Here is a 24,861-nt window from a genome sequence, read left to right on the forward strand (position 1 = left end):
AGATTTGTCTCTTTTCTTTTTAGCTTTAATTTTTGTTCCACTTATTTTTCAGCTCTGTTAGTTGGTACATATACATTTAGGATTACTATGTCTTCTCAGCAAATTATCCTCTTCATCAGTAGATAATATTTCTCTGTCTCTCATAATGTTCTTTGTTCAAGAGTCTGTCTACTTTATCTGATATTAATATAGCCATTATACTTTCCTTTGATCAATGTTTGCATAATACATCTTTTTCCATCCTTTTACTTTCAAGGTGACTATGTCTTATTTGAAATTAATTTCTCTCAGACAGTCATAGTTGGGTCGTGTTTCTTAACCCACTTTTTGTCTGAGCTGTTTTGTCACTGGTGTGTTCAGGTCAACTTCTGCATCTTAGTTTCTGTGTGTAGATCGCTTGTTTTTAATGTCTTGATATTTTAGGGCTTAGCCTTCCATTTTATTTGATTTTGGGGGGGGGGGCTTTTTTTTTTGTCCCCTATGTTTTTACTTCTAACCTCCTGTGAATTATTCAACATTTTCTAGGATTACACTTCAATTTATCTGCAGCATTTAGTGTGTGTGTGTGTCTGTTAGTTGCTCAGTTGTGTCTGACTCTTTGTGACCTCATGGACTGTAGCCTACCGGAATTCTCTAAACAAGAATACTGGAGAGCATAGCCATTCTCTTCTCCAGGGCATTGTGTCGACCCAGGGACTGAACCCAGGTCTCCCGCATTGTAGGAAGATTCTTTTACGGTCTGAGTCACAAGAGAAGCTACTATGAGCATGTCAGTCAGTTCAGTTCAGTTCAGTAGCTCAGTCATGTCCTACTCTTTGCGACCCCATGAATTGCAGCATGCCAGGTCTCCCTGTCCATCACCAACTCCCGGAGTTTACTCAAACTCATGTCCATTGAGTCGGTGATAACATCCAGCCATCTCATCCTCTGTCGTCCCCTTCTCCTCCAGCCCCCAATCCCTCCCAGCATCAGGGTCTTTTCCAATGAGTCAACTCTTAGCATCAGGTGGCCAAAGTACTGGAGTTTCAGCTTCAGCATCAGTCCTTCCAATGAACACCCAGGACTGATCTCCTTTAGGATGGACTAGTTGGATCTCCTTGCAGTCCAAGACACTCTCAAGAGTCTTCTCCAACACCACAGTTCAAAAGCATCAATTCTTTGGTGCTCAGCTTTCTTCACAGTCCAACTCTCACATCCATACATGACTACTGGAAAAACCATAGCCTTGACTAGACAGATCTTTGTTGGCAAAGTAATATCTCTGCTTTTTAATATATCTAGGTTGCTCATAACTTTCCTTCCAAGGAGTAAGTGTCTTTTAATTTCATGGCTGCCTTATAGCATTTAGATGTGTCTTATTGTATAGCTGTTTTTATATGGTTGCTCCAGTTACTGCATTTATATAACACAGTCTATTGGTAATATTATTTTACCTATTTGAATGTAATGTATAAGTATTGCCTCCCTTTACACTTATTTATTCTCCCCATTCATAAAATAATTTTCTTTAGTATTTCCTCCATGTGTGTCTAGAGCCTCATTAGACAATGTTATAATTTTCCCCAGATATATAATTATATTATTATATATATGTTATTATATAACACATTTAATATGTTATAAAATATTTCCACCAAATATAATTTAGGAAATTCAAGAGGAAAAGTCTATTTTATTTATCCATATTTTTGCTTATTGTATTCTTTATTCCTTCTTGTTGTTTCAAGACTCCTTCCTTTATAATTTTATTTCTGTTTATAGAGCTTCCTTTAGACATTATTTTAGGATAGGTCTTCTGGTGACCACTTTTCTTCGTTTTCCTTCAACTGAGAATGTCTGAACTTCACCTTTATTAGTGAAGGCTTCTGGATTAATGGCTCTTCTCTTTCTGCAGTTGAAATACATTGGATTATTTCCTTCTGGCTCAGTTAAATCTGGAAACTAAAAAAATTGTAACACTGTGATTTTATGTTTCATTCTAAAAACTATTTTGTATCCAGCACTTAAAAGTTGAAGGATAGCTGATTGACAATGTTATGCTAATTTCTTCTGTAGAGCAAAGTGACTCAGTTATACATATATAGACTTTCTTTTTTATTTTCTTTTCCATTATGGTTTACCCCTGGATATTGAATATAGTCCCCTGTGCTATACAGTAACACAGGAAATTTTTACCTCACAATTCTGTTTTTTTAAAAAGCCAAATAGTTCAAGGCTGACAACATATAAATCCTCTTCTGTACATAATCATAATGCTTTGAAATTCAACCACAGAAGGGCAGTAAAAGGGTGGGGCATGTTAATGAAAAGTGAACTTCTCCGTAGTTCTCTATTTGGCCTCTGGAGGGCACTGCTGCCTAAATTGGAAATTGCTTTTCTGTGAAGGATCAGAAGAACCTCACAAAACCCTAGATTTTAAAGAGATATTCTGACCATTTTTCACACAGTGAGATGTAAAGCATCTCAGACACCAGAGACAGGCATTTTGTTAAGACAGCTTCTCTTCCTAACAACCTCCCTATAATCTTCATCAGAAGAAATATATATCCTTTGTCATTCTTAACTTCAGAGAAACCTGGGTTCAAGTCAGCCAGTCTTCAAACTTATTTGTGGGGAACCTGTTAGAAAGGAGCTCACTGCCTCTTCACTGCCCCACTATGACCTTGGTGTTCACCTTGATGCTTGAGATGCTCCTGTTTCTGAGTGAGTAATACTCCACTTTACTCCCTTGTCCACACATGGAATATTGTGCCATGTTGAATAGAGACTTTTTGTTTTAGCTGAGTTCACTGATTCAGCACTGATGTTTCAGCAGGAGCTGGAGCCCAGTCAGTGACCCAGCCTGATGACCACATCACTGTCTCTGAAGGAGCCCTTCTGGAGCTGAAGTGCACCTACTCATCTTCTGTTTCACAATACCTCTTCTGGTCCGTGCAGTACCCGGACCAAGGACTCCAGCTCCTCCTGAAGTACATGTCTAGAGACAATCTTATTTCAGGCATGAAAGGTTTTGAGGCTGAATTTAGGAAGAGTGAGAAGTCCTTCCACCTGAGGAAAACACCAGCTCATTGGAAAGACTCGGCCAAGTACTTCTGTGCTCTGAGTGACACAGTGCCTGGGGCTGCAGGAGGAGCTGAACACAAACCTCCTGGACACTGTAGCTCAGTCTTTGTTATATTTAGGAAGTTGGCATGTTCTGTGAAGGCAAATAGCACAGACAATACAGAATCCTGGAAGTGTTTGGTTCCCATGGGCATCTTAGATTTTTCTTTTCTTCATTTTTTCTTGTCTTTTCTATTCTTTTTTGTTTATCATTTTGCAAAGGAAAGACTCCTGTTTTCTGAAATTTTGCATTTTTGTCCTCTAGAATCAGAATTCTAGGGAAAATGAGGCCATAGAATTTTCAGCAAGCTGGAGAAAGCTACTTACTGCCGGGTCATTTGGAATAGTGATGGGCTGAGATATAATAGCTTGAGATTGACCATGTGAGTTGATATAACACAAGTCAGAGAATTTGCTTTACAATATTAATCTCATCTCTCAAGCAAACAAACAACCCAGGACAATGCTTTATTTCTAACTGCATTATCTCCAGGCTATTTTGCTAGTATCCTAAGAAGCTTCTTTCCTTAAAGGATTTCAACTCTTTGACTAAAGCGTTTGGGACTGGTGGAGCTAATTACTGTTGGCACTTAAGGATGTATATGGGTGACCTTTCCAAACACAATATATTGTAAAGCCAAAAAAGTTCTCCTTTATTCATCAGTCTCCATTAATAGGCTTCCCAGGTGGTGCAGTGCTAAAGAATCTGCCTGCCAATGCAGGAGACACAAGGGCATCCTCCCTAATGAGGAGGAAGATGAGGAGTGCAGTGAAGAGGTGGTTAAGTCATCCATATGGGGCAGTTCTTCTGGGTCTGTGTTTATCTTTGGCCAGATATCTCCCTCCTTTCCCCACATCAGACCTGTTTTAGGACACTCCTGAAAGATGCATGTGCATCTTCTTGCCAAGATGGATTCCAGCACAGAGCTTTGTGAGATGCTTGGCATCATCTGTTATGAGGTGGTGCCACCTCCTTTTTGAGCTCTGAGGAGTCTTTCTGTGCCTGCACAGATTTCCTTGACCTTTTGACCTCAGAAGTGGTCACTTTTTTACTCTAGTAGAGCTCAGCTCCTGCTGTTAATTATCTTGGTTACTGAGGCTAATTAGCATGACAGGTTAATGAATCTGAAAGAAGAGGTGTGGGGGCAAGTAGTTTATTCGGAAAGCTGACTGACCAATAAGATGTCAGACTAATGTCTCAAAATAATCATCTTGTTTGGGTCTGGATGGCAGGTTCTTTTACAGTACAGGGTGGGGGAAGGTGAGGAAACAAATTAAAAAGGCAAAATTAATCTTGTAAACATCTGCTGGAATGGCAAGCCTCAGGCAGGGAATGTATTAATTTCTTCTTTCCTACCATCCACAAGTGGATAGGTCATGAACAAAAGCCTTTTAGCAGTCAGGCCAAGGGGCTGATTCTCTGAGGCAGCCCATTATGTATGATTATTATAACAAAAGCAGTGAAAAGCAAGTCAAAGGAACAGTTCCAACAAGGTAGAATTGGTTCTTCCCTCAGTATTTGGAGTCTGTAAGGAAAACAAAGCTTGAATTTTACTCTGCTTGACAATTACCAGCCCATCTACCTCCTACCTCTGAAACTCATTCTGAGTTTTCACGTGCTCAGTTGTTCAGTTGGGTCTTACTCTTTGCCATCCCATGGACTATAGCCCACTAGGTCCCCCTGGCAATCGGATTTTCCAAGCAAGAATACTGGAGCTGGTTGCCATTTCCTTCTCCAGGGGACCTTCCTGACTCAGATCGAATCCCCATCTCTTTTGTCCCCTGAATTGGCAAGTATATTCTTTACCGCTCCATACCCTGGAAAACTCTTTCAAATGGAAGTTAGTAATAATAGAGGAGGATAATTTTGTGTGAAGAAAAGCTAAATCATTATCGTCATATAAGAAGCATGCTTTTTGATGAATATTCCTTTCAGTTAATAGGTCTGCCATATTCCCTGATTCAAGCACTAGACATTTATGACCATAATGCAAAATATCTATATTTACATTGATTGTTATTATCTTTATCTGTCATTATCTTTATCCATAGCTCTCAGGAAAGTCCCCTGGATCAAACAGGGCATCATAAACAAAAGGTAAGATGGAAAATTTTGAAGTATAAATACCAGCTTTTTCTGATTTTTTTCCACTTTTATTGTCCAAGATTTATTTATTAATATATATCAGGAAAAAATAGGAACTTCCATTTCACAAGTTCAAAATTATGTACAAAACATTGAATGTCACCTTTCCCTCCACTCTTACCCCTCTTTAACCTGTTCAGTTGAGACCAGAGGGTGGGGCTGCCCGTCACAGAGTGTCAGCTGAGCAGGGTTTGTTGGCTGAGCTGATTGGTTGCAGGAGCTGAAACATCCAGACAAGTCATGACACTCACCACCCAGGGTTTGCTATGTATCTTGTGAATGTTTTCCAGCAACAAGGCAAAGCATCATGAAAAAGCTAGTGGACACTGTACTGGGGCTTTTGTTTGCCCAGGTTTGCTGTGAGTTGGGGCTGCCCCACAGGGGAATCTGAAGGAATGAGCAGCTTCTCTTTTGTTGAAGGAGGAAGAGGAGCTGACAAGTCCTTCAGACTTTCTATCCTTATCATTTATGGGGTTGGGGGTGTACTTTACGGGTTTTGCAGGCGCTCTGTGACCCTCACCTGTGACTGTTTCTCTTCTTTTCATCAGGTGTGAGAGGGATGGATGTGATGCAGAGTCCCCCAGCCCTGAGTCTCCAGGAGGGAGCCAGCTCTACTCTGCAGTGTAATTTCTCCACCTTCCCAAACAGCGTGCAGTGGTATCTTCAGAACCCCGGGGGCCGCCTCATCCACCTGTTTTCCGTTCCTTCAGGGACAAAGCAGGAAGGAAGATTAAATGCCACGACAGTCCCCAAAGAAGGCCGAAGCTCACTGCACATTTCCTCTCTGTGGACCACAGACTCGGGCACTTACTTCTGTGCTGTACAGCACGGTGCTCCCCAGGCACCTGCAGCCTCTACATGAACTCTCCCGGGGCTCAGCCCCTCCTCCAGCCTCAGTCACACCGTGAGGCCCCACAGGGCATTTGTAGTGCTGATTATTTCTTACCTACCCTGGTACAGTTTTAATCACAGACACTTTTTGGCCCTACAGATTATGAACTTCAGTTCTTTTTTTTTTTTTTCAATTATTTTTATTAGTTGGAGGCTAATTACTTCACAACATTGCACTGGGTTTTGTCATACATTGACATGAATCAGCCATGGAGTTACATGTATTCCCCATCCTGATCCCCCCTCCCACGTCACCCCCCACCCGATTCCCCTGGGTCCTCCCAGTACACCTGGCCTGAGCACCTGTCTCATGCATCCCACCTGGGCTGGTGATCTGTTTCACCATAGATAATATACATGCTGTTCTCTCAAAACATCCCACCCTCGCCTTCTCCCACAGAGTCCAAAAGTCTGTTCTGTACATCTGTGTCTCTTTTTCTGTTTTGCATATAGGGTTATCATTACCATCTTTCTAAATTCCATATATATGTGTTAGTATGCTGTAATGATCTTTATCTTTCTGGCTTACTTCACTCTGTATAATGGGCTCCAGTTTCATCCATCTCATTAGAACTGATTCAAATGAATTCTTTTTAATGGCTGAGTAATATTCCATGGTGTATATGTACCACAGCTTCCTTATCCATTCGTCTGCTGATGAGCATCTAGGTTGCTTCCATGTCCTGGCTATTATAAATAGTGCTGTGATGAACATTGGGGTGCACGTGTCTCTTTTAGATCTGGTTTCCCCAGTGTGTATGCCCAGAAGTGGGATTGCTGGGTCATATGGCAGTTCTATTTCCAATTTTTTAAGAAATCTCCACACTGTTCTCAATAATGGCTGTACTAGTTTGCATTCCCACCAACAGTGTAAGAGGATTCCCTTTTCTCCACACCCTCTCCAGCATTTATTGCTTGTAGACTTTTGGATAGCAGCCATCCTGACTGGAGTGTAATGGTACCTCATTGTGGTTTTGATTTGCATTTCTCTGATAATGAGTGATGTTGAGCATCTTTTCATGTGTTTGTTAGCCATCGGTATGTCTTCTTTGGAGACATGTCTGTTTAGTTCTTTGGCCCACTTTTTGATTGGGTCATTTATTTTTCTGGAATTGAGCTTCAGGAGTTGCTTGTATATTTTTGAGATTAATCCTTCGTCTGTTGCTTTGTTTGCTATTATTTTCTCCCATTCTGAATGCTGTCTTTTCACCTTACTTATAGTTTCCTTTGTAGTGCAAAAGCTTTTAAGTTTCATTAGGTCCCATTTGTTTATTTTTGCTTTTATTTCCAATATTCTGGGATGTGGGTCATAGAGGATACTGCTGTGATTTATGTCGGAGAGTGTTTTGCCTATGTTCTCCTCTAGGAGTTTTATAGTTTCTGTTCTTACATTTAGATCTTTAATCCATTTTGAGCTTATTTTTGTGTATGGTGTTAGAAAGTGTTCTAGTTTCATTTTTTTACAAGTGGTTGACCAGTTTTCCCAGCACCACTTGTTGAAGAGGTTGTCTTTTTTCCATTGTATATCCTTGCCTCCTTTGTCAAAGATAAGGTGTCCATAGGTTCGTGGATTTATCTCTGGGCTTTTGATTCTGTTCCATTGATCTATATTTCTGTCTTTGTGCCAGTACCATACTGTCTTGATGGCTGTGGCTTTTTAGTAGAGTCTGAAGTCAGGCAGGTTGATTCCTCCAGTTCCATTCTTCTTTCTCAAGATTACTTTGGCTATTCGAGGTTTTTTTCTATTTCCATACAGATTGTGAAATTATTTGTTCTAGTTCTGTGAAAAATACCGTTGGTAGCTTGATAGGGATTGCATTGAATCTATAGATTGCTTTGGGTAGAATAGCCATTTTGACAATATTGATTCTTCCAATTCATGAACACGGTATGTTTCTCCATCTGTTTGTGTCCTCTTTGATTTCTTTCATCAGTGTTTTATAGTTTTCTATGTATAGGTCTTTTGTTTCTTTAGGTAGATATACTCCTAAGTATTTTATTCTTTTTGTTGAAATGGTGAATGGTATTGTTTCCTTAATTTCTTTTTCTGTTTTTTCATTGTTAGTGTATAGGAATGCAAGGGATTTCTGTGTGTTAATTTTATATCCTGGAACTTTACTATATTCATTGATTAGCTCTAGTAATTTTCTGGTAGAGTCTTTAGGGTTTTCTATGTAGAGGATCATGTCATCTGCAAACAGTGAGTGTTTCACTTCTTCTTTTCCTATCTGGATTCCTTTTACTTCTTTTTCTGCTCTGATTGCTGTGGCCAAAACTTCCAACACTATGTTGAATAGTAGTGGTGAGAGTGGGCACCCTTGCCTTGTTCCTGATTTTAGGGGAAATGCTTTCAGTTTTTCACCATTGAGGGTAATGCTTGCTGTGGGTTTGTCATATATGGCTTTTATTATGTTGAGGTATGTTCCTTCTGTTCCTGCTTTCTGGAGAGTTTTAATCGTAAATGGGTGTTGAATTTTGTCAAAGGCTTTCTCTGCATCTATTGAGATAATCATGTGGTTTTTATCTTTCAATTTGTTAATGTGGTGTATTACGTTGATTGATTTGTGGATATTAAAGAATCCTTGCATTCCTGGGATAATGAACTTCAGTCTTTATCTTCCTTTCTCAATCTATATTTCCTTCTGTACTAGACACTTCTAATTTGGAACTAGCAGAATAGCTGATAAGAGGGCAAAATAAAATAAATATTTAACCATCATATGCTGAACTGAAAAATGGTAAAAAGTGAAAAGAATTCAAAGGAAAAAAAAAAAAAACTCCAATAAAGTTGTTATCCTGATTAGTTAAATGACTCAAGAATGTTCAGATCTGCCTCACCAGAATGTGTCCCAACAGACACTTGCATCATCCCATCCTACAAGTACAGCGAATTGAACATCAACAATAAACCTTACTTAATGTTCAATATGAACTTGGTAACTTAGAAGAAAATTATTCTTGATGCAAGAAGTCTTAAAGCCATTTCACTGTCTATAGTCAAGTTCTTGGCAGAATTGATTCCTTCTTGAGATCTAAGGGATGATTCATTTCTTTGCCTTTTTTAGCTTTTGAAGGCTAACTAAATTCTTTGGTTCGTGACTCCTTCTTGAATCACTAGAATTTCTTGCTCCCATCACCATAGCTCCTTCTTCTTTTGGAGTCAAATATCTTTCTGTCTCTGTCCTATAAAGTATGCTGCTGCTGCTGCTAAGTCACTTCAGTCGTGTCCAGCTCTATGCGACCTGATAGACGGCAGCCCACCAGGCTCTCCTGTTCCTGGGATTCTCCAGGCAAGAACACTGAAGTGGGTTGCCATTTCGTTCTCCAATGCACGAAAATGAAAAGTGAAAGTGAAGTCGCTCAGTTGTGTCCCACTCTGCAGCCTACCAGGCTCCTCCGTCCATGGGATTTTCAAGGCAAGAATACTAGAGTGGGTTGCCATTTCCTTCTCCAGGGGATCTTTCTGACCCAGGGATTGAACCCGGATCTCCCTCATTGTAGGCAGATGCTTTACCATCTGAGCCACCAGGGAAGTGTTGGGAGACGGGGGAAATTCTCATGGCTTGTGGACATGGTGGAGGGCAAAGAGAGGATGAGGATGCCTTTATCCTTCCCTGGCAAGGACTCAGCCAATGAAAAGCTGTGGGCTCTTGTTTACTGTAGCCCTCTCAGCTTCCTTTTTCAATTTACATTATCTTAAATTCTTTTCATCAATGTCTTACAGTTTTCAGAGTACAGGTCTTTCACTTCATTGGTTAAATTTGTTCCTGGATACTTTTGATTCTTTTTGATTCAACTAGAAATTGGATTGTTTTCTTAAATTCTCTTTCTGATAATTATTATTAGTGTGTAGAAATGCAACAGATTTCTGTATATTAATCTTGTATCCTGCAACTTGTAATTAACATTGTTGATTGTTTCTATTAGTATTTTAGCATCTTTACAATTTTCTATATGGAGTATCATGTTGTCTGTAATTAGAGACAGTTTACCTCTTTCTTTCCGACTTGGATGCCAATTATTTCTTTTTCCTGTCTGATTACTGAGGCTAGGACTCCCAGTACTATGTTAAATAGAAATGGTGAGAGTTGCATCCTTGTCTTGTTACTGATCTTAGAGAAAAAGATTAGTTTTTCACCATTTAGTATGATGTCAGCTGTAGATTTACAACAAGTAGTCTTTATTATTTTGAGTCATGCTCTCTTTATACCAAATATGTTGACAATTTTTATCATGGATGTTAAATCTTCTCAAAATATTTGTCTGCATCTATTGACATAGTCATATTATTTTTATCCTTTATTCTGTTAACATGGTATATCGTCTTGCTTGATTTGTGGATTGTGAACCATCCTTGCACACCTGAAATAAATTTCTCCTTATCATGATGCATGATTCTTTTCATGTTTCATTGAATTTAGTTTGCTACTATTTTGTTAAGAATGTTTGCATCTATATTCATCAGCAATATTGGCCTGAATTTTCTTTTTTGTAGAATCTTTGTCCGGTTTTGGTGCCAGAATATCGTAGGCCTCAGTGAATGAGATTGAGAGCATTTCCTCATCTTTGATTTTTAGCAATAATTTGTAAAGTGTGGGTACTAATTTTTCTTTAAATATTCAGTTGAATTTCTTCTTGAAGCATATGGCCCTGGACTTCTGTTTCTAGAGAGTTTTTTGATTACTGATTCAACTTCATAACTAGAAATTGGTCTATTCAAATTTTATTTTTCTTTCACATTCAGTCTTGGAAGACTGTATGTGTTCAGAAATTGATCTGTTTCTTTTACAGCCATATTTTTAGATTCCAGGAATTAGGACTTGAATAACTTTGGGAGTCCTTATTCAGGCCACCACATTTTTTACAGCTATTCTGTATATCCATTTTCCACCCCTCTGGCACTTGCTGTTGTCTGCTTGTTTATTTGCCTAGTGACTTGACTATTTCAGTTAAGTTCATTTTTCCCACACTGTGCAGCCTATGATGTTGTTCCTCAAAGGGTATAGTCTTGGGTATTCTTAGACATCCTGATGTGGTAGTGGTTTAGCAAGGCTCTTTGACAGTCTTTTTCTCTAATTGCTATGTTAAACTATTTGCTTCTGTTTGTATTACACCTAGGCAATAGACTCCATTAATTGCTGGCTGATTTCTTTCAACAATGCTATGAATGCATAAATTGTTCCCAGGTCTCATCTAATTAGATCAAGTCTGTTTGCAGAGACAGTCTTTGAAACTTTTCTTTGAGGTCTTCTGATCAGAGAGGACTTTTCCTAGCTATCCCCTTTCCTGTATTTTCTGTTAAGATTTTAAGTAGTTGTCTATGAATTAACTTGTTGCTCTCATTGAGTTGCCAGCCTCCTCTTAAATGTCTACCATAAAAATCTCCATTGTTTTCAACACACCCTTAAACTTGGGCTTCCCAATGATGGTTTCGATTAAAGTCTTCTCAAAGAGAAACTGAAACTGAAGTCGCTTAGTCATGTCTGACTCTTTGCGACCCCATGGACTGTAGCCTACCAGGCTCCTCCATCTATGGGCTTTTCCAGGCAAGAATACTGGACTGGGTTGCCATTTCCTCCTCCAGGGGATCCTCCCGACCCAGGGATCAAACTGGAGTCTCATGTCTCCTGCCTTGGCAGGCAGCTTCTTTACCACTAGCACCGCCTGGGAAGCCCACTGACTAGGGCAAAGGCAAAGGCCAAACAAGAGGAAGATTTCAGATGTTCCTGATGTTCTGTCTGCCTGATTCTGTGGGGAGCACTAGAGCACATATCAGACTATACTGTACCACTTAGACAAAAGAATTGGATAGTCCCAGAAATCAGTTATTATCTAAGCTGCTGGCAGCAAAACACAAAGAAATTGGGGGCTGAGCACAAATGAGGTTTCTGAGAAAATTTGAGCAAGGTACCAACAATGTGTAATGTAGCCACTGTAACATTTATTCCTTGGAACAGTCCTGCGGGTTTCACTGCTTTTGCTATTATTCAAATCAAATTCTCCAATGTTCACATTTGTCTTTGAACTTTCTTTGCCTATCCAACCAACCCTCATCTCTTTCTAGCTACATCTACACATGTCTTCCTCAGTACTATCTGCTTTAATCTTCACACTTCTCTGCTCCCTAAGTGATGAAGGACATTTTTTACTCACAAACCCATGTTTCTCTCCTGACCCTGGATATTTCCTTCCCAACCTTTCCTTTAGACCTCTAACTCTTTGACCCTTGATATTGTTTCTCTTATTCACTATATTTTCCAGAATCATCTTCACCATTCAGAGGTGGTGGATTGTTTTATTCTCTCTCTGATAAAATATCAGCAAAAATGGTCATGTGATCTTAATGACATCAGAAGCTAATGGACATCTGTGATACCGATGTGTGTGAAGGAAGAGACAGAGTATGCAGATGTCTTAAATCTGTACAGATCCATAATTTAAAACTCCCTTTTTATATTTCAACCCTTATCAAAAGTATTCTGAGCAACCTGAATGTCAGCTTAGGATCCACGATCACTTTGGAAATATTCCATTTGCCTAATTTAAGTTTTAGGAAAAGTATAAATTAAACTTGATTGGTTTTCTATCATTTTTTAGAAATGTGGACACATCTGAAAGATTGTGTCAAAACTGAAGTTCCATCATGGCAAAAGGGCTATATGTTCTCTCTGTTCAGATCCATGACTTTATCTTGTAATGATATATATTATGCTTCTGTGTATCTTCAATAGGCTTTATTAGTATTTATAATAAAAAATAAATATCCCTCTGCACACTAATTTGTAACTTCATGGGAGTCTCTCTCTTTCCCTTTGTAAAATAATGTAATTTCCATTAACATATCATGCTGTCCTGATATATGAATTTTTCTAGGATGTGTTAAGAAAAGGAAGAGGTGGAGAGCGGGAGAGAAATTCTAACTTGCTCTGTACCCATGTGTAAGCAGAGTATCTCTGATTCCCAGTGAAATTAATTTACAGCAATTCTATTCTCAATATGGGGAATACTTTCCTTGAGAGAGACAGGTTTAAGTGAAAGCACTTGTAAAAGGATGGGGTCTGTTGAAAGCATTAAAGCAGATGTGAACTTAAAGTCAGAGCTTATTGAGAAGACCAGAAGAGGAGCTTGAGTTGTCACTGACCTTTGGTGCCAAGAACAATGGACAAGATTCTGGGAGCATCATTTTTACTTCTGTGGTTTCAGTTAGACTGTGGGTGGTGGTGGACAAAAACTAAGATATCTCATTAATTAGGGGGAATGAGAAAATTGGGGAATGGACAAATTCGTGCAGATGAGAACTTTAAGAAGGAAATGTTAATTTGTGGACCTAATGGCTTTTTATCTCTTTAAACAGGGGTGGGTGGACAAGAGAAGGAAACACGTGACCAACAGCAGGTGAAACAGAACTCTCAATCTTTGATAGTCCAGGAAGGAGAGATTTCCATTCTGAACTGTAGGAGAGGAGTGCATTTGACACTTCTCATGGTACAGTCAGTTCCCTGGTAAAGGCCTTGTATTCTTGATAGCCATAGGTTCAGTTATGAATAAAAAGGAAGATGGAAGACTCACAGTTTTCCTCAGTACGAGTGCCAAACAGCTCTCATTGCCCATCACAGCTTCCCAGCCTGGAGACGCAGCACCTACTTCTGCAGCAAGTGCACAGAGCTCCCCGGGCACCTGCAGCCTGTGCCCAGATCTGCAGCCGAGGCTCCAGACACACCCTGCCATGTAGATAAACACACACACACACTGGTTTGTGCATGAAAAGTCTTAATACATTTGAGAAAACTGAAATTATATAGCACTTATTATTTGATCAAAATTGGAATTGACTTAGAAAATCAATAGCAAAAAGATATCTTTAGGAATTCCCAAATATTTGGAATTTAGGCATTAAACTTTAAAAAAACTCCATAGGTTAAAGAAACAATTAGTGGGCTATAAGAAAATATTTTGAAAGAAAATATAGTGAGAACACATACATACAGATATTTATGAGATACAGTTAATATTTTACATAGGAGAGATTTATCTTTTTAAATGCTTATACTGCTAAAGAAAAAAGGCTGAGAAAACAATTATGTAAGCTTTCAACAAAAAAAAAGAAGAAAAATTACAACTAATGCAAACTGAAACAAGAACATAATAAAAAAATGTCAATTTGTTAAATAGAAAGAAAATGATAGAAATAACTATGAGATACCAAGTTAATTTTGCTAAAATGATTAATAAAATATACAGTCCTAGGTAAAATCATCATGATGAAAAAAGAGAAAGCACAAATTATAAATACAAGGAATGAAAAGTAAGCAATAATACAGATGCTACAGTGTTAATCAGATAGACTCCCTCTGGTGTCCACCGGAAACTATTACAGCATTAATTGGCTATACTCCAATATAAAATAAAAAATATAAAAAGGATCATAAAATTCATTAACAAGTATATGCTACTGAGTTATCCCAAGTGGGGATGTGGGGAAAGTTGGGAAATCTGACTTTTTTGCAAAGGTGCAATGACAATTCAGTGGAGGAATGATAGAAGCAAATGGTTTGGGGACAACTGGATATGTTCACAGGCAAGTAGCTGAAACTTGGCCTAAACCTCACACCTTATACAAAAATTTAAGGAGAATCTCAAAATGGACCATACCTCCACGTGTGAAATATAAAACTATGAATCTTTTTGAAAAAAAGAAAATCTTCAGGACCAATTGTTAGACAAAATGATTTTTGTCATGACACTGAAATCACAATCCATAAAAAATAAACTATTTCATCAAAATTAAAAATGCTTGCTCTGTGAAAGATACTATTTAAGAGAATGAAAAAGAAAAAGCACAGAATGGCAGGAAATATTTTCACAATGTATTTTCATCAAAGGATGGTATTCAGAATACAATGTACTCTCTAAACTCAGCGGGAAGAAAACAAGCAATCTAACTGAAAAACGAACAAAATATTCGCCCAGACACTTCATGCAAGAACTTTGTATTAGGGAAATAAGCAAGTAAACAAGCATGTAAGCAGATGTTCAACATCATTAACCATGAGGGAAATGCAAATTAAAGTCACAATGAGATACCAGTCCACATCTTTCTTAATGGCTAAAACGAAAACTACTGATGATACCAAGTTCTGGCAATGATGTAGAGAAACTGGATCACTCATACATTGCTGGTGGGAAAATGGTACAGTCATTCTGGAAGAGAGTTTAGCAGTTCCACATAAACTTAAATATTCACTCACCTTACAGCTCAGCAATCATACTCCTTTATGAGCATTTATACTTGAAAAATGAAAAACATGTTCACACAAAAATCTGTACATGAATACTCACGGCAGCTGTGTTTGTGATGGCCAAAAGTTGGAAATCAGCCAAATGTTCTTCATTGTGTGAATAGATAAATATGTTGTGGTACACCCGTACAATAAAATATTACTTATAGACCTATCTCAACTTGAAATAGGGTTAAGTCTCAATAAACCAATTTAAGTTGAAAATATCATAAGTAGAAAATGAATTCAACAGGCATTGTGAATCAGAGTTTAGCCTAGCCTAAACTTAAGGGCTTGTACTGAAAGTGAAAAACAGAGTGGTTGTATGAATGCAGAATGGTTGTAGGTGAACCAGTTGTTCACCCTCATGATCCCAGGGCTGACGGAGAGCTCAGCTTGCTGTTGCTGTTCAGCATCATTAGAGAACATCACACAGCATGTTACCAGCATGGGGAAAGATAAAAATTGAAAATAAAAAGTATGGTTTCCAGTGAATGTATATATACCTTTCTCATAACCATAAAGTTAAAAATCCTAAGTTCGTCCATCATAAGCTAGGGACAGTCTGTAGTGATTAAAAGAAATATACTATTGATACATACAATAGCCTAGATGGATCCCAATGGTGAGTGAAAAAAGTATCTTGGAAGACTACATGGTACATGCTTACACACTATATTATTACAATTGCATACATAATGTATGAGTTTACTTTTATAGCATTCTCAAAAGGACAAAATATAGAGATCAAAAGATCAGTAGTTTCTGGGGGTTATCACGAGTTGCAGGGGTGGAGATAGTATGAAAATAATTTTCTCTAGAGATGGAACAATTCTGTATCGTGATTTTTGTAATGGTACAAAAACCTACATCTGTGATAAAATTTCATAGAGCTATGCATAAAAAAGTGCATATAAAACTGATGTATCAGATTATCATTTGTATTTTAAAATCTTTTATCAATATCAATTTTCTGGTATATATAATGTATATAATTGTTATATATAAATATATATGCTAGATGTTCAATCTCATGCTGCTGCCCAGGCTGCTGTGAGGAGTCATGATCTCTTCTTTGAAGATACAAGCGAACCAAGGAATCAGCTGCCTGACAGCACTCAGAGGTGAAATGGGACTGAGCAGAAGACGTCTCAGCTAAATACGCACTCTCCTCCATGTATCAGTCATTAACGACACCACTCAAGGAACTTAAAACCAAGGAACTGACACTGTTTTAAAGACCTTGTCTGTACGTACTTTTCTATTATCTATATGCTTTTGATTCTTTTTATTAATTCATCCATTAAAATGATGAAACCAAATGGAAGATTGACAGCTATATTCTAAATGAACATGTCAGTTCAGCTCAGTTCAGTCACTCAGTTGTTTCTGACTCTTTGCGACCCAGTGGACTGTAGCATGCCAGGTTTCCCTGTCCATCACCAGCTCCCCGAGCTTATGCAAACTCATGTCCCTTGAGTTGGTAATGCCATCCAACCATCTCATCCTCTTTCATCCCTGTCTCCTCCTGCCTTCAATGAACATGTAACAGTTTATAAAACTTCATGCATCACCATCTATGGTGTAGATACTGCTTGTAGATACTAAGTTTTGTTGGTCTGCATTATAATACCATGGCAGAGAAAGATCCAGCATGCTTATCTAAAGTGTATTTTGCAAGAAGAAAAAATAATAAGGAACTAACTAGTGAGACTGAACAATTTGGGCCAGTGGGATAGAAAATGTGACATGAGGACAATTCCAAGACACATGATCTAATAAGTACAATTCTACTTGTGGAGGCAATGAGACTGAATATTCTGATCCTTCTCAAAATCTAATAAATAAGACTCAATATCAGGTTTCAAAAGTATAATTATTTTATTCCTGTCATAAATTCATATAAACACAGTCAGTAGAATATACTCTTAAAGTCAGAAGGACTGATTTTTTGTTATCATTTGATGTCAAAGTAATTTTACATATTGAAAAAACTAAGCAGAGCCTTAAAACTCATAAAAAAATACATTAAAATTTTTGGATAAGACTACATTTCACCAAGTAGAGCAAAGATCTGTGAGTTTTTAAATAAAGTACTTAGATTCTGGATGGAGCAATATAACTGTAGGCTAAATAAATGACTAGTAAGTAGATTATAAGAAGGGTTTATAGCTTACACTAAATTTTATTTTCAATCTGTTCATCTTGCAGCAAATGGCATTATTTTATTCTTTTTTTATAGCTGAATGATTTCATCATGGGTTTCCCTGGTGGCCTGGTTGTAAAGAATGCATTTGCCAAGCAGGAGACAGGGGTTTGATCCCTGGGTCAGGAAGAACCCCTGGAGAAGGAAACGGTACCCGACTCCAGTATTCTTGCCTGGGAAATCCCATGGTCAGAGCAGTCTGGAGGGCTACAGTCCATGGGGTTGAAAAACAATGGGACACGACTTAGCAGCTAAACAACAATGCAACAATTTCATTAGACACATGTTCCATCCACTCCTCTGTTGACGGGTATCTCATTATACACATGTTCTACCCACTCCTCTGTTGATGGATATTCCATTGTGCTATACAGCAGAAGCTAACACAATGCTATGAATCAACTATACTTTAATAAAAAGTTCAAAAACAAAAAGCAAATGCTGTTTTAAATGGGATGGCAAAATTACTGTATTGAATAATTATCAGTGAATGTCACCTGTTTGTTCCTCAATTCCCCTCAGCTCAAACCTTTATTACTAATTGTTTTTGTGAAGCCGCCTTTCAGGATCAGCCTGACTTAATTACCAGTGAAAGAAAAATTGAGAAAGTAAAAGTTTGTGGTGAGCCAGACTTTTTTTCCCACCTGTGCACAGACCACATGACGTATGTAAATAACAAACCCCACTTCCTGTTTGAAGGAGTCACACAGGACCTGAGGTAATATGTATATGTGCTGCCAGAAACACAAAGACACTCTCAGCTTGAGGCAAAACTGAGCACAATTGTGCAGGGGAATCCATGCCTCATGGCGCTCTCCAGTCTGCTCTGGGTGTTCCTGGCCTTCACCTTCTCTGGTAGGGATGCTCCCAAACATGGGTGTGAGTGTTCAGGGTGAAAGGACTGCACACAGGCACGTGGTGCTTCACAGGGACTTGGGGAGGAAAGGAGGACTGGAGAAAAGCAAGCGTCCTATGATTTCAGTTTGATTTGGGGGGCAGTGCTCCTAAATGAGTCTAATTCCTATATTATTTTATTCACTGTTTCATCTCTGTTTTCTGATTTCCCCCACAGGATCCAGTGTAGCCCAGAAAGTTATTCAAGACCAGCCAGACATATCCAGTCAAGTCGAGGAGTCAGTTACCCTGAATTGTCGGTATGAAACAAGTTGGAGCAGTTACAGCAATTTTTGGTACAAGCAACTTCTCAGTGGAGCAATGATTTTCCTTACAAGGGGTGGCCGTTACTCTATAAATGTTGAGAGATCACGTAAATCATCCAGCCTCACCATTTCAACCTTACAATTGGAAGATTCTGCAAAGTACTTCTGTGCTCTCTGGGAACTCACAGTGCTTGAAATAATAGGAAAAGCTGAACAAAAACCCCAAGCTTAATAAGAGAAAGCCTCTCTCTGATGTAGGACCCAGGCTGAAATACACGCCTGCAGATCCCAGACAATAAATGGTAGTCCTGTGGTTGCTTCATCTGTGGTCTGGATCAGAAGATTTAATTCTAAATAAAAGCTCCTTCCGTGTCAGGTGGAAGCAGGTATCCAGAGTAACTTTCTACAGATACATTCTCCTCTTGAATTTTTGACTTTAAATCAACCATACAGAACATGTGTAAAGTTGTCTAAATTTGAAAACTTGCCCCATAATAATGTAAAATGACACTTTCACCTAAAGATCTTTACATCACAAATCTTGATATAATATCTGAAATTGTAATGAAAATCCATTCCTTAGTTCTTTCCTTTCAGGGCTTCCCAGGCACTAGGGGTAAAGAACTTGCCTGCCAATGCAGGAAACATAAGAGACACAGATTTGATCCCTGGTTTGGGAAGTTCTACTGGAGGAGGGCATGGCAACCCACTCCAGTATTCTTGCCTGGAGAATCCCTTGGACAGAGGAGCTTGGTGGCCTACAGTCCATAAGGACACAAAAAGTAGGACATAACAGAAGCGACTTATTATACAGCCCTTTCCTCTTAGATCATATCAAGGCATATTCAGAGACAGAGAACTACCAGTGATGTAGAGTAAGAGATAAGTTATAAGGATTATTCTGCTTCTCTTGTGGCTCAGCTGGTAAAGAATCTGCCTACAATGCAGGAGACCTGGGGAGAGTCCCTTGGACTGAAAGATCAAACCAGTCAATCCTAAAGGAAATCAGTCTTGAATATTCATTGGAAGGACTGATGTTGAAGATGAAACTCCAATACTTTGGCCACCTGATATGGAGAACTGACTCATTGGAAAAGACCCTAGTGCTGGGAAAGATTGAAGACAGGAGGAGAAGGGGATGACAGAGGATGAGATGGTTGGATGGTATCACCATCTCGATGGACATGAGTGTGAGCAAGCTCTGGGAGTTGGTGATGGTCAGGGACGCCTGGTGTGCTGCAGTCCATAGGGTCACAAAGAGTCAGACACCACTGAGTGACTGAACTGATAAGGATTATTCACTGGCAGGGGCTAGAGCTGGTGGAAGAGTCTGTTCCATTTGTATTCCAACACTAAATACAGATGAAAAATGTTATATCTGTATCTGGTGTTGTGTCTGAATTCACTGAAAGTCAACCGGAGTAACATTTGTGAAGGAAAGTTGGATGTGGACAAAAGCATGGACAAACTGTGACATGTATGGAAATATATGAGGAAAATGGAACCCACAAGATACACTGAACCTTGTCTTTTTCTCTTACCTCCTTTAGGCTCAAAGTACTGGGTGACATTAGGAGAAGTGGATGTCATTTGCCATCATGCTACAAGCATACTTAGTCAAAAACAAAGATAACATGAGTAAGAGATCTGGCGGACGGTCGAGGAGTTGTGAGTCAACAATAAATTGAACTACCTGATCAGCAACAACATTATGAGTTGCCATAGCCCCTGGAGCCCTGCACCAACCTGTGGAAAATAGAAACATGGCTACTGCATCACAAGTACTTTCCAAATTTTACACAGACCTCTTTCATGGCCAACAATAAATGAGAACAATACAGAGAAGCAAGTTCTGGGAAACAGATTTCCAGATAGTTAAGTTGAGACAGTACAAAGCCACCGTAATAGCTTAACTAGTTATCCTCATTCCTTGTTAACTAAGAATTTATCATTACTTTTTGAAGAATAAAACTTTCTGATAAGAAAAACAGGAAAATTATGATTCCTGTTCAGTGCAGTTCAGTCGCTCAGTCATGTTCAACTCTTTGCGACCCCATGAACTGCAGCACGCCAGGCCACCCTGTCCATCACCAACTCCTGGGGTTTACCCAAACACATGTACATTGAGTCGGTGATGCCATCCAACCATCTCATCCTCTGTCGTCCCCTTCTCCTCCTGCCCTCAATCTTTCCCAGCATCAGGATCTTTTCAAATGAGTCAGCTCTTCACATTGGCTGGCCAAAGTATTGGAGTTTCAGCTTCAACATCAGTCCTTCCAATGGACACCCAGGCCTGATCTCCTTTAGGATGAACTGGTTGGATCTCCTTGCAGTCCAAGGGACTCTCAAGAGTCTTCTCCAACACCACACTTCAAGAGCATCATTTCTTCAGTGCTCAGCTTTCTTTATCATCCAACTCACATCCATACATACCACTGGAAAAGCCATAGCCTCGACTAGACGGACCTTTGTTGACAAAGTAATGTCTCTGCTTTTTAAAATGCTGTCTAGGTTGGTCATAACTTTCCTTCCACAGAGTAAGCGTCTTTTTATTTCATGGCTGCAATCACCATTTGCAGTGATTTTGGAGCCCAGAAAAGTAAAGTCAGCCACTGTTTCTGCTGTTTCCCCATCTATTCGTCATGAAGTGATGGGAGCAGATTCCATGATCTTAGTTTTCTGAATGTTGAGCTTTAAGCCAACTTTTTCACTCTCCTCTTTCACTTTCATCAAGAGACTCCTTAGTTCTTCTTCACTTTCTGCCATTAGGGTGGTGTCATCTGCATATCTGAGGTTATTGATATTTCACCCAGCAATCTTGATTCCAGCTTGTGCTTCTTCCAGCCCAGCATTTCTCATGATGTACTCTGCATATAATTTAAATACACAGGGTGACAGTGTGCAGCCTTGACGTACTCCTTTTCCTATTTGGAACCAATCTGTTGTTCCATGTCCAGTTCTAACTGTTGCTTCCTGACCTGAATACAGGTTTCTCAAGAGGCAGGTCAGATGGTCTGTAATTCCCATCTCTTTTAGAATTTTCTAGTTTATTGTGATCCACATAGTCAAAGGCTTTGGCATAGTCAATAAAGCAGAAATAGATGTTTTTCTGGAACTGTCTTGCTTTTTTGATGATCCAGAGGATGTTGGCAATTTGATCTCTGGTTCCTCTGCCTTTTCTAAATCCAGCTTGAACATCTGGAAGTTCATGGTTCACATATTGCTGAGGCCTGGCTTGGAGAATTTTAAGCATTACTTTACTAGTGTGTGAGGTGAGTGCAATTGTGCGGTAGTTTGAGCATTCTTTGGCGTTACCTTTCTTTGGGATTACAATGAAAACTGACCTTTTCCAGTCCTGTGGCCACTGCTGAGTTTTCCAAATTTGCTGACATATTGCGTGAAGCATTTCCCAGCATCATCTTTTAGGATTTCAAATGGCTCAACTGAAATTCTATCACCTCCACTAGCTTTGCTCATAGTGATGCTTCCTAAGGCCCACCTGACTTCACATTCCAGGATGTCTGGCTTAGGTGAGTGATCACACCATCGTGATTATCTGGGTCATGAAGATCTTTTTTGTACAGTTCTTCTGTGTATTCTTGTCACCTCTTCTTAATATCTTCTGCTTCTGTTAGGTCCCTACCATTTCTGTCCTTTATTGAGCCCATCTTTGCATGAAATGTTCCCTTGGTATCGCTAATTTTCTTGAAGATATTTCTAGTCTTTCCCATTGTATTGTTTTCTTCTATTGCATTGATCACTGAGGAAGGCTTTCTTATGTCTCCTTGCTATTCTTTGGAACTCTGCATTCAGATGGGTATATCTTTCCTTTTCTCCTTTGCTCTTTGCTTCTCTTCTTTTCACAGCTATTTGTAAGTTCTCCTCAAACAGCCAGTTTGCTTTTTTGCATTTCTTTTTATTGGGGATGTTCTTGATCCCTGTCTCCTGTGCAAGGTCACGATCCTCGGTCTATAGTTCATCAGGCACTCTGTCTATCAAATCTAGTCCCTTAAAACTATTTCTCTCTTCCACTGTATAATCATAAGGGATTTGATTTAGGTTATACCTGAATGATCTAGTGGTTTTCTCCACTGTCTTCAATTTAAGTCTGAACATGCTTCCTATTAATATGATGCAATTATTCTTCTTTCAACCAAAACCAGCTCTCTCCTTCAAAGAGAATACCAAGTTCATTTATCCATTTACAGGTGATATTCTTTCCTCATCTAGCTGAATCACACTCTCCCATTGAATTCTGTATCTTAACTACTGAGATACACTGAAATGTAAGATTAAATTGTAGTGGCATGTTTTCTTTCACCACAGGCAGGCAAAGAGGAGAGAGAAGCTAAAAAATGGTTAATGTATACATAAATATATTAATGTAAAATGAAGATAATTTTATAACTATTATAGCTTTTGTTACTGCAAATGACCACATGATTGTAACTGATATTTATAACTACCTCATCCATTACCCATTCCATAAGCTCTTTATCATAGCAGGAACCTCCACTCACTGTTGTACTTGACTTCCTATAAAGCAAGCTCCTTATTCAGGAGCAATGCTATGTGAAAAGTCTTAAAGATGAATAAAGAATTCTGCAAGTTCACCACTGTGGTTTTGGCAGAAGTTTGCAAGGTATTGAAGATAAATCCAAGGGTCTAATTTAGTGGAAGAAAATCTTGCTAATAGTCAGGAGAAACAAATATGCTGTGTTCTGGGAAACATTATTAAGAGTGACGCCTGAGTTCTCATCACAAGCAATGGCAGTCACAATAGGAAAGCATTCTCAAAGTTTTTAAAGAAAACAAAACTGTCAAGGAAGCTTCTTATGAGCATGAAAGTATATTTTTAGATTGTCATTTTTGTTAAAAATCACTGCTAAGAGAGTGCAAAGTCAATGCGATTGGAAGGCTATATATGCAACCTACCTTACTGAAATGGGAATCAAATGCAGAATATATTTAAAGCTCATAAATCAATATGAAGTGAAAATAATTAATATGAAAGGCAAAATCTTAGAGATTCAATTCAGAAATATTATATCCAATAGTAGCTAGTAAACATGCAATATGTCCTTGATTTTACTATTTTTAAGGAAACCAAAGTCAAGCCTCACCAGATTCATCTGTGTCCTTTCAGCACCCTGAGTGTAGCAGTGTAGCTAGCTGGCTATCACACCAAAAGGATCAGGAAAAATAATGACTATCTCCAGGAAAGTAAGTGATTAAGTAAATGTCCTAGAAGCTTCCACTACTGAACTGATGTGGGGGGGGGGGGGGGGGGAAAGCAGGTCACAAGCCTGGCCATTGAAGGAAAGGAAGGTTTTAGTGGAATAAAGAGAGTTGATATTTATTGAGCTTACTCTATGTAAGGCACTGTAGGATGCATTTCCAATTTATTATCTAATTTAAATATCAAAACCTTATGGGGCAGGTTTTTACTATTCCAATTATTATCATCTTTGAGAAATGAGACACAACTTTCCTATCTGTGAAAAGTGTCTCTAACCTTTATTGTCATCCAGAGTGTACCATTTACAGGGCTCCTTGGAGAAGATTTGGATATGAGGAATGCTTGACCCAGCACAGGATGAATGGATGTCTCAGTGCCAGTGACAATATGAGTTTAAACTGGAACCTAAAGAGATCTGTGATGAATGGTTCTATCAAGATCTACAAGACTTTCTAGAACTACAACCAAGAAAAGATGTCCTTTTCATCATAGGGGATTGGAATGCAAACATAGGAAGTCAAGAGATACCTGGAATAACAGGCAAGTTTGGCCTTGGAGTACAAAATGAAGCAGGACAAAGGCTAGCAGAGTTTTGCCAAGAAAACACACTGGTCATAGCAAACACCCTCTTCCAACAACACGACAACCCACCCTACACATGGATATCACTAGAGGGTTAATACAGAAATCAGATTGATTATATTCATTGCAGCCAAAGATGGAGGAAATCTATACAGTCACAAAAAGAAAATCTGGAGATGACTGTGGCTAAGATCATGAGCTCCTTATTGCAAAATTCAGGCTTAAGCTGAAGAAAGTATGGAAAACCACTAGACCAT

At 38.8% G+C, this 24,861-nt stretch overlaps 1 pseudogene and 2 gene segments (V, D, J or C); all 3 read left to right on the top strand.

The window, feature by feature from the left end:
- Nucleotides 1–2,657: 2,657 nt before the first annotated feature.
- On the top strand, nt 2,658–5,472 carry LOC133066980 (T cell receptor alpha variable 8-3-like; annotated as a pseudogene).
- A 55-nt stretch (nt 5,473–5,527) lies between these two features.
- On the top strand, nt 5,528–6,110 carry LOC133066982 (T cell receptor alpha variable 22-like). The segment is given in 3 exon segments: nt 5,528–5,607; nt 5,797–5,871; nt 5,959–6,110. Coding segments are annotated over 3 exon segments (279 nt in total).
- Nucleotides 6,111–18,429: 12,319 nt separating this feature from the next.
- LOC133066983 (T cell receptor delta variable 1-like) lies at nt 18,430–19,015 on the top strand. The segment is given in 2 exon segments: nt 18,430–18,478; nt 18,696–19,015. Coding segments are annotated over 2 exon segments (369 nt in total).
- The last annotated feature ends 5,846 nt before the right edge of the window (nt 19,016–24,861 follow it).

This window comes from Dama dama, chromosome 12 (assembly GCF_033118175.1).
Source record: "Dama dama isolate Ldn47 chromosome 12, ASM3311817v1, whole genome shotgun sequence".
Taxonomy (NCBI): domain Eukaryota; kingdom Metazoa; phylum Chordata; class Mammalia; order Artiodactyla; family Cervidae; genus Dama; species Dama dama.